The 19,243-nt window shown below is 39.2% G+C and overlaps 1 protein-coding gene across 2 annotated transcripts in view; it reads right to left on the bottom strand.

Moving 5' to 3' along the window:
• LOC124605529 (protein lin-9 homolog) overlaps positions 1–19,243 on the bottom strand; it is a 102,093-nt gene that overhangs the window by 16,222 nt on the left and 66,628 nt on the right. For both annotated transcript variants that reach the window (XM_047137276.1, XM_047137277.1), the window contains exon 7: positions 3,664–3,870. In XM_047137276.1, coding sequence (XP_046993232.1) covers positions 3,664–3,870 — 207 coding nt within the window. The remainder of the gene's footprint in view (positions 1–3,663; positions 3,871–19,243) is intronic.

Below are 19,243 nucleotides of genomic sequence, written 5' to 3'. Positions count from 1 at the left end.
ATGAAAATAAAACTTAAGCACCCTTCTTTCAAATGACTGTAACAATAAGGGAACACCACAAAAATCTGGTAACGTTTTCTTGGATATCTTGTTCATCTAACGTAAATTTGTAATAAAATGAAACAATCAAAAGCTTGAAACCAGCTAAAACTATTCCAGTTTACTTCTGGGTTTGTTCAGCAGAACATACATCCCATCTCCTAACATTATAGAAGGTGCTCCTTCATCGTCATAGCACTGCAACAAACAGCACTCTAATGTCTAGGAGTCTCACGAGTGCAATGGGAACACAATGGGCCACCACACCACAGGCCTGTTGCTGGTTTGAGCCCCACTGAACCTCATGACTGCAAGTATGCTACAAAAGGTGGCTACAAGCTTATGAGTGATATTGAAAGGTTGAGATGATTGGGATCTATAGTTGAAAGTTGGCTGAAGTTATTGTGCATCAAGTTCCAACAAAAGAATACAATATTGCATTGTATCAACACCACCTCTGCAACGCAAATAACTTAGCTTTTGTTTATAAATTCATAAAACTTTTCCTACTTGTAGTGCGGTACTTCCACATTGATTTAGCTGTAGTTGCTAATGCATATAAATTGAATGATGACCTCAGCTCACAAATGCACATTTCACTATATGAATGGATGGAGTTCAATTTCTCGCAAACAGATGGCTTTTAAATGTAATCTAAAACAAAGTAAAGGCAATGTGTATCACATGGTTGCTGATCTTAGTAAACAACCAGGGATGACTTGACCAAACACATACAAACGGGAAACACCTTGAGAATACCACAACAAAAATATCAACTTGCAATAACGTAATTCAGAAACTACATGAACAACTGCTGATACTCTCCGCATCTCATACTTGCTCTGTGGCCAAATGTTGTGCCCCACTATATATCAGAAGTTGTCAATCCAAGCATGCTGATGTAAAAACTATTACCACCACGAACCTCAACTCTTGGACCATCAAATCACTCCAACATTTTTAAAAAAAAGTGTTGAAATCCTGCCTTACCAATCCATGGAGATCTCCCACTACTAAACTGCACGGATGACTAAAGTCCTCATAACTGTCGCCATGTCTGGCTGAACGACTTCATAACAACAGTCAAAAATCAAAAGATAAATGGACACATACAAAGTTTGCCAATGTAATCCCATTCCTGATGTCCAGGCGGAGCTTCAAGGAATCCTCAGAACCTTAGGCCCCTACAAAACCTTTCACCCGACTCCATCAACCTCTTGACCCCACCGACACCCCGCACTCCTACCTTCTACCTTCTTCCTAAAATTCACAAACCCAATCATCCTGGCCGCCCCATTGTAGCTGGTTACCAAGCCCCCACAGAACGTATCTCTGCCTACGTAGATCAACACCTTCAACCCATTACATGCAGTCTCCCATCCTTCATCAAAGACACTAACCACTTTCTTGAACGCCTGGAATCCTTACCCAATCTATTACCCCCAGAAACCATCCTTGTAACCATTGATGCCACTTCCTTATACACAAATATTCCGCACGTCCAGGGCCTCGCTGCGGTGGAGCACATCCTTTCACGCCGATCACCTGCCACCCTACCTAAAACCTCTTTCCTCATTACCTTAGCCAGCTTCATCCTGACCCACAACTTCTTCACTTTTGAAGGCCAGACATACCAACAATTAAAGGGAACAGCCATGGGTACCAGGATGGCCCCCTCATACGCCAACCTATTCATGGGTCGCTTAGAGGAAGCCTTCTTGGTTACCCAGGCCTGCCAACCCAAAGTTTGGTACAGATTTATTGATGACATCTTCATGATCTGGACTCACAGTGAAGAAGAACTCCAGAATTTCCTCTCCAACCTCAACTCCTTTGGGTCCATCAGATTCACCTGGTCCTACTCCAAATCCCATGCCACTTTCCTTGACGTTGACCTCCATCTGTCCAATGGCCAGCTTCACATGTCCGTCCACATCAAACCCACCAACAAGCAACAGTACCTCCATTATGACAGCTGCCACCCGTTCCACAACAAACGGTCCCTTCCCTACAGCCTAGGTCTTCGTGGCAAACGAATCTGCTCCAGTCCAGAATCCCTGAACCATTACACCAACAACCTGAAAACAGCTTTCACATCCCGCAACTACCCTCCCGACCTGGTACAGAAGCAAATAACCAGAGCCACTTCCTCATCCCCTCAAACCCAGAACCTCCCACAGAAGAACCACAAAAGTGCCCCACTTGTGACAGGATACTTTCCGGGACTGGATCAGACTCTGAATGTGGCTCTCCAGCAGGGATACGACTTCCTCAAATCCTGCCCTGAAATGAGATCCATCCTTCATGAAATCCTCCCCACTCCACCAGGAGTGACTTTCCGCCGTCCACCTAACCTTCGTAACCTCTTAGTTCATCCCTATGAAATCCCCAAACCACCTTCCTTACCCTCTGGCTCCTACCCTTGTAACCACCCCGGTGTAAAACCTGTCCAACGCACCCTCCCACCACCACCTACTCCAGTCCTGTAACCCGGAAGGTGTACACGATCAAAGGCAGAGCCACGTGTGAAAGCACCCACGTGATTTACCAACTGACCTGCCTACACTGTGACGCATTCTATGTGGGAATGACCAGCAACAAACTGTCCATTCGCATGAATGGACACAGGCAGACAGTGTTTGTTGGTAATGAGGATCACCCTGTGGCTAAACATGCCTTGGTGCACGGCCAGCACATCTTGGCACAGTGTTACACCGTCCGGGTTATCTGGATACTTCCCACTAACACCAACCTGTCAGAATTCCGGAGATGGGAACTTGCCCTTCAGTATATCCTCTCTTCTCGTTATCCGCCAGGCCTCAACCTCCGCTAATTTCAAGTTGCCGCCGCTCATACCTCACCTGTCTTTCAACAACATCTTTGCCTCTGTACATCCGCCACGACTGACATCTCTGCCCAAACTCTTTGCCTTTCCAAACGTCTGCTTGTGTCTGTGTATGTGCGGATGGATATGTGTGTGTGTGTGTGTGTGTGTGTGTGTGTGTGTGTGTGTGTGTGTGTGTGCGTGCGCGCGCGGAGTGAATACTGTCCTTTTTTCCCCCTAAGGTAAGTCTTTCCGCTCCTGGGATTGGAATGACTCCTTACCCTCTCCCTTAAAACCCACATCCTTTCGTGTTTCCCTCTCCTTCCCTCTTTCCTGACGAAGCAGCCGATGGTTGAGAAAGCTAGAATTTTATGTGTATGTTTGTTTGTGTGTCTATCAACCTGCCAGCGCTTTCGTTTGGTAAGTCACATCTTCTTTGTTTTTAGATATATTTTTCCCACGTGGAATGTTTCCCTCTTTTTTTATAAAACCAGGAAAAGATTTGACGAAGAAAAAGTTGTGCCATTAACCACTGAGAAAAACTGATAGAAAACCAATTTTCTAATATCTGAAAAAAGATACAAATCCTCAAGATATATTCTATTCTCTGCTCCAGATGTGGACTGCATGAGAATATTTTCAAACAGTATTTCAGGCATCAGCATCACACAAGCTGCATATAAAATGTGAATCGTATTGAAAAACAGTTAGTTTGATTTCTAACAGATCCCTGCTATCACATATGAAGCATTATCTCTACATACTCATAAAAAATTCAACAGTAAATTGCTAATACATACCTCATGACAGAAATTCTGAACTGTTGTCAGATATTCTTGTAAATCATGGTTTAACCTCTCCAACTCAATTATAACACTTGCATATCTACGTTGAAAATCTTCTGGGATGTGCGTACCAAATGACTTCCTTTTTTCAGCTTCTGTGTTCATGTCCCTAAGCTTTTTAATCTTTGTCTTCTTCACATTCAGTATTTTTGAAAGACGTACCTAGTAACATAAAAAAGCACAACAATAAAAAAGGAGAAATCTTCAGATTTTAATAATTACTATTTTATCTCTTAGCAGTGCTATCTTTAATCCAGCCAGTATATTATTAAGATTGCCTATTATTCTTATTATCTCAGGTGTGTAATGGGAGTCTTTGCATTTGTTCTCCTCCTCATTGGTGGAGCTTCAGTGACAAATTTGGACTAATTGGTTAAACAAGTCTTCATTTTTGCAGATTTCTTTTAAGAAAATTATCTGCAATATGAGATTATAATTAAATATTTAAAAGCCTAACAACTGCAGCAGAAACAAATATGCACAAAAAAGTGACAAGTGCTAGCTTTCGGAACCTGCATGTCTTCATCTGGAAACTGGGAAGGTATGAAGAAGATGGGAAGATAGATAAGAAAAGAACAGTTGGGGTGGCCACCCCCCCACCCCCCCCGGGTGTAACTTTGCACATTACCTCTAAGTCATTTCACCCTAATACTTATTAAATAAAGTAATTAATTGTTTACACTAAATACTCTACAAAAGTGGGTATTAGCTAAGTGTATAAATAGAAATAACTAACAAGGAAAATGTTAGACCTGTGATGTTGAATCATGTTTTAATTTCTCTACCCACTGTTAATTAAATCTGCATAAGTTTGGCACTTACACGTTTACCCGACAACATAAAATGCAAGTTATGAACTGCCTGTGCAGAGCCCTGAATTTGTGCTCTACAAGCTGCAGCTTCCACAAGTTTGCGGGATGAGCACTAACTCAAATATTGAAATACAACTCAATATTGAAATACAACTCAATATTCATAGAGAAATAGCAATTACATTTTATCCATAATATTCTTTCAAAACTGGTAAGGACTATATGCTAACAGATATAGGAGTTGGACAAACATATGGAAACATTGTGAGAAATGCATGCTTGAATATAAATGCAGATGTTAGCCAAGCCTCCAGGTTGCACTGTTGTATCTGACCATGAACAGCACCTGTGTAATGTGCTCAATTCGTTGGAAGTGTCAGTCATGGTCGGAACAGTGTTCTGTGTAATCAATATATGATGATGATGATGACGATGATGATAAGTCAATTCAAATGTGGAAAATCATTAGTACGTGTCTGGTGTGTGCTTCCATAACCAAGGCTGATGAAATGTTTGGTGTTTCAAAATACACTGTTGAAAAGTTATACTGTATACATGGAAAACAGAAAAACATCATCTGGTAAGTTACAATGTGAAAGAAAGTGTGTTGACTGATTGTGATGTACAGTCACTGAAGAAGACTGTGAGAGGATGAAATGCAAAAGTGATTACAAAACTGAATGTTCCCATCATGAATCCGGCAAGCGTTGCAACAACAGAAAGGCAGCTCCTGAAGCAAGGAATTACAGGGCCAGCAGGAACTGCAAAACCACTCAGTGATGTCAATGCCCGTAACAGGAAAATGTGGTACTGAAACTGTAAAAACTTGAACTTCGGAGCAACAGGAGACAGTCATTTGATTGGGTGAGTGTTGTTTCACACTGTTACCTATTTCTGGCTCAGTTTATGTCCCAAGATCGAAACGTGGCACAGATTCGTTGATGGTTTGGGCTGCAAGGTTGCATTACTGCCAAGGATTAAGTAACAATTTTAGCTGATCAGGTCTATGCCACAATATAATTTGTTCCCACATGATGATACTGCATTCCTAGAAACAGTGCTCACATGGGGTGTCCAGTGATTTCTTTTTTCAGTGTCATATTGTTCTTAGTCCATAACCAATTTCAACTGATTTTATATAAAAAAAATATACAAATTTTGTCAATATATAGGAACATAATGGGAACTATACTCTGAACAAAACCTTGAAATGAACATTATTTATTTTAATCAACAAATAAACATACCAGGATATAATGACAGAATTAAATGTAAAATGTAATTTGAACAAAAAATTGCAGAGAAATTAGAGTGAGATTACGTTGTGCAGGAAAATTACAGAGACTAGGTTGCAAAAGAAGTAAAACAATAAACATTTAGATTAAGAGTAATCATCTGGTGGGAGCCACAGACATAAAAACAAAGAACATTATTTATTTCAGGAAAAAGTATACTTTTTACATGAGACCTGAAAATAAAATTAAAATACAATTTGAACAAAATGGTTACAGAAGAAGTAGTAATAGACTAGCCTGATAAGGACACATACTGAACATTAAGTGAAATAACAAGCAGTAGTTTTTAGTGATATAACTACTACTTCAATCTCAGCACTTTCCACGAGTTTTGTCTGCATACTTTGTTGTCCTCTAGCCTATCTCTGCTCAGTTTCTTCTTTCTTTAATTTTCTTTTGAGGACTTTTCAGCTGCCCTTCCCTGTGTTATCCTGCCCTTTCCTCTGTTACCCTTTCACTGTACCACTAAGTGCTTTTCAGAAGCTTTGTGACAGTTACAGATAAAACATGTCCGCAACCCTCTGCGTGAACAGCACGAACAGCTATGAGAGAGGCTTCAGTCAATCTTTTGACCAGACTAAAGTTATCAGATAAACTTTTTTCAAGGCTGGCATTGCCATGGAAGACACTGCAAGCAACCTTGACAAATTTCTTCACATTTTCATGCCCACTCTGTGGTTGTTCATTTTCAGAAGTTTGTGATTAAATTTTAGTCAGATGCACTCTTAACTCTATATCTGTATACTTCCCTACAGTCTGTGGTCAGAGAATTAATGAGAAAAATTTTGTCCAACACATTGTTCATAGAAGCAGACTAGCGTCTATATATATATATATATATATATATATATATATATGTCTGCTTGTGTCTGTATGTGTGGATGGATATGTGCGTGTGTGCGAGTGTATACCTGTCCTTTTTTCCCCCTAAGGTAAGTCTTTCCGCTCCCGGGATTGGAATGACTCCTTACCCTCTCCCTTAAAACCCACTTCCTTTCGTCTTCCCCTCTCCTTCCCTCTTTCCTGATGAGGCAACAGTTTGTTGCGAAAGCTTGAATTTTGTGTGTGTGTTTGTGTTTGTTTGTGTGTCTATCGACCTGCCAGCGCTTTTGTTCGGTAAGTCACCTCATCTTTGTTTATATATATATATATATATATATATATATATATATATATAATAGAGGGAAACATTCCACGTAGGAAATATATATCTAAAAACAAAGATGATGTGACTTACCAAATGAAAGTGCTGGCAGGTCGACAGACACACAAACAAACACAAACATACACACAAAATTCAAGCTTTCGCAACAAACTGTTGCCTCATCAGGACTCCTTCCCTCTTTCCTGATGAGGCAACAGTTTGTTGCGAAAGCTTGAATTTTGTGTGTATGTTTGTGTTTGTTTGTGTGTCTGTCGACCTGCCAGCACTTTCATTTGGTAAGTCACATCATCTTTGTTTTTATATATATATATATATATATATATATATATATATATATATATATATATATATATATATGACAACATTAATTAGCCACAACCTCAGAAAATGGACACAACTTAGAGAGCTCTGGGTCATTGTGACATAGCAAAGGTAGATATCTTGGAATTCCAGAATGAGTGATTTACATTTATGAAGAGTACGGTATCCAAAATTTTGGATAAATTGCCCCTGGCATATTCCATCACAAAGGGCAGTCCCTGTTTAGGCCCAGAAGTGGCAATTAACACACACCATGAGGAAAGGCAGGTAGGTGTAGCATTGACCCACTCACTAGCTTAACCACTTTGGTGGTCACGAGGCTGATGCCATCGCCTATGAGTTCCAAAGTCTAGTAGAGATCATGTCAAAACAAGAAATATTCAAAGAATTTGATGGGGATTGTGTTTGCATCAATCAATTCTGGATGACAGTCATTGAGTTCCGAGAATTGGCACATTTTAGCATGTAGTGGTGCAAGGAGGCTGGCAGTGTGTCATTCAGTTGTGGTGTGCCCCAGCAATCAAGTTTTGCTATGAGGCAGGAATACTACTGTTCTTCATTGCATCTCGTACTTTCCTGCAACCTGCACTTCTTTCTTTCTTTAGAGCAACTTCCATCTCACCACCTCTCTCCTTGACTGCATCCACAGGAAGGCAATAAAGTCTTCCTTGCTTGCGTATAATTGAAAGTAGTTTATGTTGACTAAGACCTACAGCAGCTTTGGAAATGTCTGCCAGAGAGGATAGAAATGACTAGAAGAATCACCTCGCACCCCATGCCCCAGCCACCTACTCCCACAGTCCCCACTCAGCATCTGGCCACCTGCATTACACTATTTCTGTTGCAGTCTTTAACTCAATGTTAATTAAACCAATAACTGCTTGTTAATGTTCTACTTACACTATTTTGTATCTACCACTAAAGGGCTATCATCACTCTTATTCATACTCAATGTAATCAGATCGATTGCTGCTGGCATATACAACAGTAGAGGGAAACATTGAAAAATATATCTAAAAACAAAGATGATGTGACTTATCAAAAGAAAGCGCTGGCAGGTCGATAGAAACACAAACAAACACAAACATACACACAAAATTCAAGCTTTCGCAACCAACGGTTGCTTCGTCAGGAAAGAGGGAAAGACGAAAGGATGTGGGTTTTAAGGGAGAGGGTAAGGAGTCATTCCAATCCCGGGAGCGGAAAGACTCACCTTAGGGGGAAAAAAGGACGGGTATACACTTGCGCGTGCGCGCCCACACACACACACACACACACACACACACACACACACACACACACACACACACATACAGACATAAGCAGACATATTCAAAGGCCTCACCCCTAAGGTGAGTATTTCCGCTCCCGGGATTGGAATGACTCCTTACCCTCTCCCTTAAAACCCACATCCTTTCGTCTTTCCCTCTTTCCTGACGAAGCAACCGTTGGTTGCGAAGGCTTGAATTTTGTGTGTATGTTCGTGTTTCTATCGACCTGCCAGCGCTTTCTTTTGGTAAGTCACATCATCTTATATATATATATATATATATATATATATATATATATATATATATAAACAAAGACCTGCCAGCGCTTTCTTTTGGTAAGTCACATCATCTTATATATATATATAAAAAACAAAGATGAGGTGACTTACCGAACGAAAGCGCTGGCAGGTCGATAGACACACAAACAAACACAAACATACACACAAAATTCAAGCTTTCGCAACAAACTGTTGCCTCATCAGGAAAGAGGGAAGGAGAGGGAAAGACGAAAGGGTGTGGGTTTTAAGGGAGAGGGTAAGGGATCATTCCAATCCCGGGAGCGGAAAGACTTACCTTAGGGGGAAAAAAGGACAGGTATACACTCGCGCACACACACACACACACACACACACACACACACACACACACACATATATCCAGACACAAGCAGACATATTTTGTCTGCTTGTGTCTGTATATGTGTGGATGGATATGTGTGTGTGCGCGCGCGAGTGTATACCCGTCCTTTTTTCCCCCTAAGATAAAAGTCTTTCCGCTCCCGGGATTGGAATGACTCCTTACCCTCTCCCTTAAAACCCACATCCTTTCGTCTTTCCCTCTCCTTCCCTCTTTCCTGATGAGGCAACAGTTTGTTGCGAAAGCTAGAATCTTGTGTGTATGTTTGTGTGTCTATCGACCTGCCAGCGCTTTCGTTCGGTAAGTCACATCATCTTTGTTTTTAGATATATTTTTCCCACGCAGATGGCAGTCAAATGCCTCTGTAAAGGATCAAATCAGGCCTTTTCCAGGGTTTTAAGACAAACTGCAAAAATTCAAGTTTTCCAGAACACACACACACACACACACACACACACACACACACACACACACACAAACCACGAGTTTTCCCTATTTTCCAGGACACTGGGCACCCTGTCACATCGTTGAAGACTGGTTTTGTGAGCACAAGAATGAATTGTTGAATCTTCCCTGGCCACCACGATCACCAGCTCTCAATATTATCCAGCCTTTGTTGACTACTTTGGAGAGAAGAGTGCATGATCACTACCCGCCTCTGTCATTGTTACTGGAACTTGACACTATTTTGCAGGAAGAATGGCACAACATTCCCTTGAAAACCACACAGACCTGTATTCTGAGACAACTAGGAGCAGTTTTTAATGCCAACAGTTTTTGTACACTGTAGTAGGCATGGTAATTTTTTTGAACCTGTGGTCTAGCAGTAGCATCTCTGTTTAGTAATCAAAACATCATGGGTCCCAGGTTCGAGCAGCAATGGTGACGAATGACTGGTGTAAGAAGTCACCCTCACTTTGCCAAAGGCCTTGTCAAAGAGGGAGGAGGAGTGCACAGATTTTCAGGGCACTCTCATGCCCTTGGAGCGGGAAACTGCCCCAAAAACAGCAGGAGAATCACAAGTGATCAACGGCATGGAGATGCAGAAGGCAATGGTAACCACTGCATTAAAGACACGTGGCCTGTAATTGAAAATGTGTCTATGTTCTCTCCATTGGCAAAAGATCTATAGGAGGGGACTCAAAAGGTGGAGGTGACAATGAGAAAATATGGAATAACCAACGAAGGGTTTACATTTTCTGAGTCTGAGCATGGAATCTCTGCAGTTTGAAAATAGTAGGGAAACTACAAAATCTGAAAAACAAAGTGCAAAGGTTCAATCTGGATACAGTGAGGGTCAGTAAAATGAAACGGAAGAAAGATAGGATTTTCTGGTCATATGACTATAGGTAACATCAACAGCAACAGAAATATGTTTGTAATGGGAGTATTACTCATTATGAGTAGGAAATTGGGGCAGAGAGATACGGTTGTTCTCATCAGAAAGAGAGATACAGTTGTTCCCATCAGATCTGGCAGCAAACCACCGACGATGATGATGATGATGATGATGATGATAGTTTGGGTTTACATGCTGACGTCACAAGCGGAAGATGAAGAAGCTGGGAAAGTATATGAGGATATTAAACAGTATGTAAAGGGAGATGGAAATTTAATGATTATGTTGGATTGGAATGAAGTTGTAGGAGAAGGAAAGAAGGAAGCGATACAGAAGAATACAGACTAGGCAGTTCCGCACTAAATTTCATATGGTAGTAGTGAATCTCTTTTCAAGAATTGCAAGAGGAGGAGGTATACTTGGAAAAGATCTGTAGACGTAAGAAGATTCCATCTGGATTACATCATGGTCAGACAGAGGTTCCAGAATCAGAGATATTGGATTCTAAGGTGTATGCAACAGCAGATACAGACTCTGATCATAATTTAGTAATGATGAAGAGTACACAGAAATGTAAGAGAATGGAAGAATCAGTGTGGAAAGAAGTGGGATACTGAAGTAGTGAGGATTGATGAGATGTGTTTGAAATTTGCAAAGAATGTGGATACTCCAGTAAGGAGTACTCCAATAGCCAGCTCAGCTGAAGAGGTGTGGACAGCTGTAAAAAGGACAATTACAGATGTGGACAGTCAGACGTAGGTATAAGAAAGGTAACTCCAAAGAAACCTTGGGTATCAGACAAAATGAAGTACAAAAATGTTCAGTGAAAGACATAAATACAACAATATAAATCACTTAGGACTGAAATGAAAAGGAAGTGCAGAGCATACAAGGCAAAATGCCTAAAGGAAAAATGTGAAAAATCAGAAAAGAAATGATGATCAGAAGGACTGACTCAGCATACAGAAAAGTCAAAACAGCCTTCAGTGAAATTAAAAGCAAGCTAGGAACATGAAGAGTGCAATGGGAATTCCACTGTTATATGCAGAGGAAGGAGTGGATAGGTAGAAGGAGTACATTGAAGACCTCTATGAGAGCGTGGACTTGTCCGATGATTTTATACACAGTGGCAAATCAGAAAGTCTTTGCCCCAGTTTTTTTTAGGCAAATTACGGCTCTAAATATGAAGCCCACATATCCATTCCCATGTTGGACATTTCTTGGTTTATGCCAGCCTTATCTGCCATAGTTCTAATGCTGCTGTCAGTTGTTAAAGATGGCAGTTGTGCTTCACATGTCCACAACATTTGAGAACTGTGAGATAATGGTGATGAGAGTTGAACAAAGGACACAAAGTCCTGCATGACAGTGAGTGGTCGGGGAGGCTGCATTCATCACTGACTGACATTTCTCAACATCACGGCTATTTCCTGGAGCTTGGCATATCGTACAGGGTGCTTATGACATCATTCACAGGTCCCTAGCGTACTGTAAGATTTCATGTTGGTGGATGCCTAAGAAGTTGGATAACATGATGAGAGGTAAGCAAGTGATGTATTCACTGAATCATCTGGAATGGTACTCCAAGGAGGTTGAAGAGTTCCTGGACCACAGTGTCACTGGCGATGAATAGTGGATACTGCATTTCATGCCAGAATCCAAGCAGCAGAGCATGGTGTTGAAACATCTGGGTTCACCGAAGACAAAAAAATTCTGTTCAGTACCATCTGATGAGAAAGTGATATTAATGACCTTCTGAGATAGCTGTGGACTGCTTCTGCTGGATTTCATGTGGCAAGGTGCAACCATCAATGCTGACAGTCATTGTCATGTAGGAGGGTTGCCATCAGGCAAAGGCACCAAGAGGTTCTTGATGTGGACAGCACGATTCTGCTCCATGACAATGCAATACTACATGTGGCAATCAGAACTGCCAAAAAGCTCGGGCATTTCACAAGGAGATTCTGAAGTACCCACCATACAGTCCAGACTTCACCCCCTACTGATTTCCATGTTTTTGGACTGCTCCAGAAGTTCCTGGCAAGACAGTGATTCACAAAAAATGAAGCAAGGACAGAATTCTGAATGGTGGTTCCATTGCCAGCCGGACAAATTCTACCACAGAAGCATCTCAAATTTAGTGATGCGATGTGACAAATGTGTTAACTGGTGTGGGGACTATGTGGAAAAATAATGCAAGGTATAGCTTACTTTGACCAATAAACAGTAGCGGCAAAGACTTCCGATTTGCCCTTGTAAGGAAGACGTAGGGCTCCAGTATTAAAGTCAGAATTTATAAACGCTCTGGATGACTTGAAATCAAATAAAGCAGGTGGGGTGGGTAACATTCCATCAGTATTTCTGAAATCCTTTGGGGAAATGCCAACCAAATGACTATTCAAGTTGATGTATAGAATCTATGAGACTGACGACATATCAGTGACTTAAAATGTCACTCACACTTGTAATTGCGATGATAGCAAGGGCAGATAGATGCGAAAACTACAGCTTAGTCAGCTTAACGTCTATGCATCCTAGCTGCTGACAAGAACAATACAGAATGGAATAGAAAATTAAGGATCTGTTAGATGGCAATCAGTTTGGCTTTAGTAAAGGTAAAAGCATCAGAGAGGCAGTTCTCACTTTGCACTTCATAATGGAATCAAGATACACTCACAAAATTTGTTGATCGAGAAAAAAGGTTCAATAATGCGAAATGGTGCAAGATGGGCAAAATTTTGAGAAAAATAGGAGTAAGCTATATGGAAAGGTGGGTGATATACAGTATGTGCAAGATCTACGAAGAAGGAATAATAATATTAGAGACCAAGAACAAAGTGCTCAGATTGAAAAGGGTGTAAGACTGGGATGCAGTCTTTTGCCCCTACTGTTCAATCTACACTTCAAAGAAACAATGATAGAAATAAAAGAAAGGTTGAAGAATGGGATTAAAATTCAGGGTGAAAGAAAATAAAATAAGATCTTCAGAAAAAGTGCAGAAAACTTACAGGGTATATTCAATGAAATGGTCAGTCCAATCAGTACAAAATCTGGATTGAGAGTAAATTGGAAAAAGACATTAGTATTGAAAAGTAGCAGCATTGAAAACAGCCCGAGCAGCTTAATATCAGAAATGATGATCATGAAGTAGATGAAGATAAGGAATTGTACTACTTTGAAGCAAAATACCCAATGGCAGAGCAAGGAAGCGTGACATAGAAAGCAGATTAGTGCAGGCAAAGAGGGCATTCTTGGCCAAGAGAAGTCTACTGATGTCCAACACAGGGTTTAATTTGAAGGTGAAAATTCTAATAATGTATTTTTGGAGCACAGCATTGTATACTAGTGAATCATGGACAGTGGAAAACCCAAACAGAAAAGAACAAAGCATTTGAGATGTGGTGCTAAAGAAGAATGTTGAGAATCAGGCAGCCTGCTAAGATAAGGACTGAATTGGTTCTTCGCAGAATTGGCCAAGAAAGCAACATAAGGAAACCACTGACATGAAGAAGGGACAGGATGACAGGGCATGTGTTAATACATCAGGGATTTACTTCTGAGAAGAATAAAAACTATTGGGAAGACAGAGATTGGCATATACCCAGCAAATAATTGGGGATGAAGGCTGAATATGGGCAATTTCATCTCAAGAGTTTCAAAGTTTGCTGAATAAAATATGTGTTGAAGTTCCACATGATCTCTCCAAAACTAAGATATTTTGATTTTCTGATGATTTGTTAAAATGCTACAAACCTCTCTAAATGAGAATATTTTCGAAAGTGTTGTAACAAAGGGAAAATTGTAATAAAGATAGAGATATCAATTTATTTTCAATAAATACTCTTTGTTCCCAATGCTATGAGACATGCTTAATACATATATACTTCTGAGTTTCTCCATTTTTTTTTGGGGGGGGGGGGGGGGATTAACTATTTTGCGAATTTCAGAATTATATTCTAAAAACATGAATAGTCACAGGACATTAACAGTCTTGAAAAATGATAAATGGAACGACTGCTAACCGTCAGCTAACACATTAATGCATGAAATTCTTAAACCGTCAAAATATTGGTACATAAAGATCAAAGAATATGAAATTTTTTGGTCATTTAGAAATTATTTTCTCTAAATACTACTTCCTAAATGTTCTAGAAAATTCATGGTACTTTAGTTGGTCATTGTACTTGGGGAATGTACAATAAGATGGGGCTATACTTGTCTGTACAAAACATGACAATTTTTTTTTAGGTAGACCTAGCTCTACTCTCAAGGTCAAAAAATCAAGGACACTTAAATATTTAAATTGATCACAGATTTTAAGTAAATGTCGCGCAAAACTGGTATTTCTGAATCAAAATAACTATTTTGCAACATTATAAGTTAGTGGGAAAACAATTCATAATTTTTTCGAAAGCATTTTATAACAAAAATGAGATACACAATATTTATACCCATTTTTCTTTTTATATTATTCACAAATTATTATTGTCTTCATGATTTCACTTCTTTGTGGCTTTCCATGAATTAAAATTGCCTAAAATGTAACCATCAACATTGCACCGTTGAAAAGAGTTCACCCCCCCCCCCCCCCTCCAAATCTGCTTCTCATTGAACTTGTACAGGCGAGCTGAATTTGCACATGGACAAGGATGATCCAACAAGAGCAGTACTTGGAAAATGGGAACTGCGCAGTGATCTTTTCATGATGGCCTTTTGAAAGCATTAGCAGGACCATGAGGTGTCAAAGGAGATAGTTGTATCTTGCAGCTCACGAGACACACTTATTATCTGTCCCACCTACCAGCGATCATCATACACACAAGAAATGAAGTGCCTTACTACAGAGTCTTTTAGTAATTCCTACCACAGGCTTCTTAGCACACCACACTTCTCTCTTTTTTTAAATGGAATTCCCTTAATGTACTTTCATTTAGAATTAAAGAGTTTCATGTTTGTTATCAATGTTGATATGGTGTGTACAAATCCAGTAGCACCTCTTATAGCATCAACAGCTTTATGCTGGAGATTGAATCTTGTTGCAAGAGGTTTACAGATACTTCCTACCCATCATGTGCACTTTTTCCGTGACCTGTTGCTGAAAATATCTATTTTTTGTCTTGATTCCTGTACTACAATGTTGACCAAGCCCATAAAGCTGAAAATGGTTTCTAAAATGAGATTATGCGCCAACAATCACATACACGTTTACGGGAGGCATGGCCTCTAGATTCTACGTCATCAGTTATCATGCTGACATCTTAGCATGCATGAGCACTGTCATGAAGGAGATGATCACAGACAATAGCACAACAGTGTTATGTTCCAAGGAAGTGAGCAACACATGTGAATATTGATACCTGTGATGTGTGCCAGTGGTAGCTTTGAATTTCATTCTGCAAAGCAACATACCAGTCCTCAGCGAAGTCAAAATGAAGAACTAATGTGTCAGTATTCTGGGGTGTGGCTGATTTTACTTCTGCTACGGCCTGTTTCTGAAACCTCTGGATATGATAGTGAGTTATTCTGCTTGAATAGTCATAACTTCAGCACGAGGACACATTGCACACTCCTGCAACCAACATTTATCTTGCGGCTCTTGACATATATAAAAAAGCATCAGGTCCATCTCTGTGTACTACTTTCCAGTGAAGCTGCTTATGGCTAAGCAAACACGTTTCAAATCAGTGCAGTAAATACATGTGCATACTCCTTTCACTGGCTGGCATTTTACCCATTTTGGTCATACGGAGTAGAATTTTGTGAGACCAATTTTTAAATTTGGGTTCTCCTTTTCCAATAGGAGATATGCTTCTCTTATTGATCCCGTCATATATCTTTTTACCTTTTTAACTGATTCACCATTTTCACTAATAGACTGCTTAGGACTTGCCTGCTGCAATTTGTCATCATTTAGGTAATATTCCAGAGCAGCAGTGCCCATCATCTTGCAACGGATGCCTACAGTAAGAATTCGGACATGCCCAAATACTTTTCTCATTCTTTATTTTATGAGCTTTTGAAATCAAATAATGGGAGGAAGTGGGTATGTATTTCTGTGTTTGCTGCTTAGAATAGCTACCTCGTGTCATTGTCGGTAACTGTACCTTCTCAGTATAGATGCCTGCTGAGATAGCAGTATTTAGGTTTTGAAACCACACATACGTTTCATCCATATATCTTCATTTTCTGCACCAAGTGCGTCTACATTACACACTTCACAAAGTTTTAAAGATTCTTCTGTAAAAATTGTTTCAGTTTCTTCTTACATACTGTTTCCTTCTTGTGCTCCTTACCTTTCCTGGACATTTAAGGGGGGATATAGTAGGGGCTACAGCAGAAATTCTGACATTCAACAAATCAACAACTTAACACTGAGGAATATAAACATCTACACTGTCTTCTTCAGTTTCACATTTGGGTGATCGTGATAGTTCAAGATTTTTTTCTTGTAGCAAGTGTGGCAATTCCTGCACAATGGGTGTGATGCTAATACCATTACTTCTGACAGATTTCCAACAACTGTGAAGTGTTTTTGACTTTTCTTAAATACCACCTTCTTGTATCTTTTTTCATAGTACACACACCTCTCTTTCACTACAGTATTTCCTCACTGACATTGTGTCTAACAAAAAGTTCAAACCAAACACAAAATTCAATGTAGAATGGTGTATGTACAAATTCTCACTTGTTTGTTATAAACAGAAGAGCACTGGAAACAGTGTTGCCAACATACATACTCTACACCAGAAATTCAATTATGCAAAATATGCAGAATGTTGAAATATTTTTAATACCTCACACAGAAAAATATTGCCCACTGTGTTTGTACCAACTATTAACATAATAACCAACCAATATTTTGCGTAATTCTCAAAAGTTTTCAGATAGGGTTTTCAAGTAAATAATTCATAAAAACTACTAAAAATGCAATTTTTTACGTTTTTAGTAATAAACATCTACGTAATACAGAGAGCCAGAGCTGAGAAGATATTGTTTGTAATTACATTAGTAGTATCCAGTAATATGACAGAAAAGATAGCATTCTGTGACTTTCCAAATCAGTAATAAAACAATTAAGTAGAAAAATTAACTTAAGTTTAGTATTTTCGTCTTAAATTTCTAAGTTAAAGGAAGCCCATATGTATGCTGGTGTCAGCTTAAATTTCAGCACACTAAGAGGGAGCTTTAATGCAAATTATCTGTCAGGTCTCTCTGGTTTATTAGTTATATATTTTTTTCTTTTCTTCTGTTTTAAGAGTTACTTACAGAATATACATTTTTCAAAGGGTCATGCCATTTACAAAAATTAAGATAAAACGAAAATACTTTATTTCTTAACACTCATGATATAGAGGCCTAATGTATATTTATTCCAGAAAAATTAATAACCATGAGTTGACATGACCTGCGTGATTTCAGATGAAATCACTCAAATGTTACTGGAAAAGGAAGAGGTTGCCACAGGAGAGAAATTTCTGGGATTCTGCACCACACCTGTCAGAAGACTTGTGATGATCAAGAAAAGAAGTGCTGTGTTTGTGTGTTTGAAAGCTGAAAGTTTAGCAGTCTTTTCATTGTGTCCGACTGTGACTTAACGCCTCCTCCTCTGCGTGTTGAGTCACAATCTATCATTTTTATATTGTTGTTTTTCATACTGGACGATCAGTTGTTCAAAGTATTAAAACATTTAAGTATTAGTCTGAATACAACACAAATTAGTACTACATTTATTAGAGAACACTCAAAATTTGCTTGATCTACTAGACAAGCTATATGATTTGCACATATTTCATGGTAAACAACAGAAGAGACAAGAGTATGGATATCCACCACCCGATGTCAGTCATGGCACACAAACAAGAATATAATGTTCACGGCAGGTTTTGTCAAAAGAGACTTGACACAACCAACTTAATAAAGACAACAGTTCATCACGTCAGCATAACAAAAATCAGTATTAGAAAGGAAAGCAAGCAACTTTGTATAGTAAAGGCAAAAAACAATCATGTGGTAGCTAGAGCACTATTTTTCAACATTTCAATGTAGGCAGGATAGCAGAGTTTGTTCCAAATGAAAATCTGAAGAAACATCAGCAATGAAGTCAGCCACAAACAGCTGTATCTATAAGCGAAATTTCAAGAACACGCTCAATATTTACTCGACTAGACTTTGAATCAGGGTTCAGTGACAAATGTTTGTCAGCCTTTGTTAAATTTATGGAAAGAGAGAGAAAATAGTGGAAACTTTGTTGCGAGAAGACATAAAAGAAAGAAAAGTGATAGTACATAAAAGAAAGAAAAGTTATAGTACAGCCAACACTAAAAGCTCAACATTGAAGAGAAAAAAATGAGGACTACTTTGGCCCATACAGGTAGTCAGATTAATTTAAATATACCTATGGCAATAAATCTCAGTTGATAAAAATGTGAAGTGTTTACAGAAAAGAGGATACTATTACAAGGGGGTACTAGGTAAGAAATGTAACGGAATTTAGAAAGAAGCAATAGTTAACTTTATACTTTGTAAAATTTACATTTCACGCAAAAAAGTGTTTATTCTTTTAGTAGCCAACTGGCTGAGTGACATCCAAGGAGACTTAGTTACGGATCAAATGATGAGATTAAAACATAATGGCAAGGAACGAACAATTGATTTTGAAATCTATTGTGTCTCAGATACAGGTCTTGTCGCAGAAA

This window comes from Schistocerca americana, chromosome 3 (genome assembly GCF_021461395.2).
Source record: "Schistocerca americana isolate TAMUIC-IGC-003095 chromosome 3, iqSchAmer2.1, whole genome shotgun sequence".
In the NCBI taxonomy this organism is placed as follows: Eukaryota; Metazoa; Arthropoda; class Insecta; order Orthoptera; family Acrididae; genus Schistocerca; species Schistocerca americana.
Note: the sequence above shows the minus strand (reverse complement) of the source record. Positions and strands in the feature narration are given on the sequence as shown.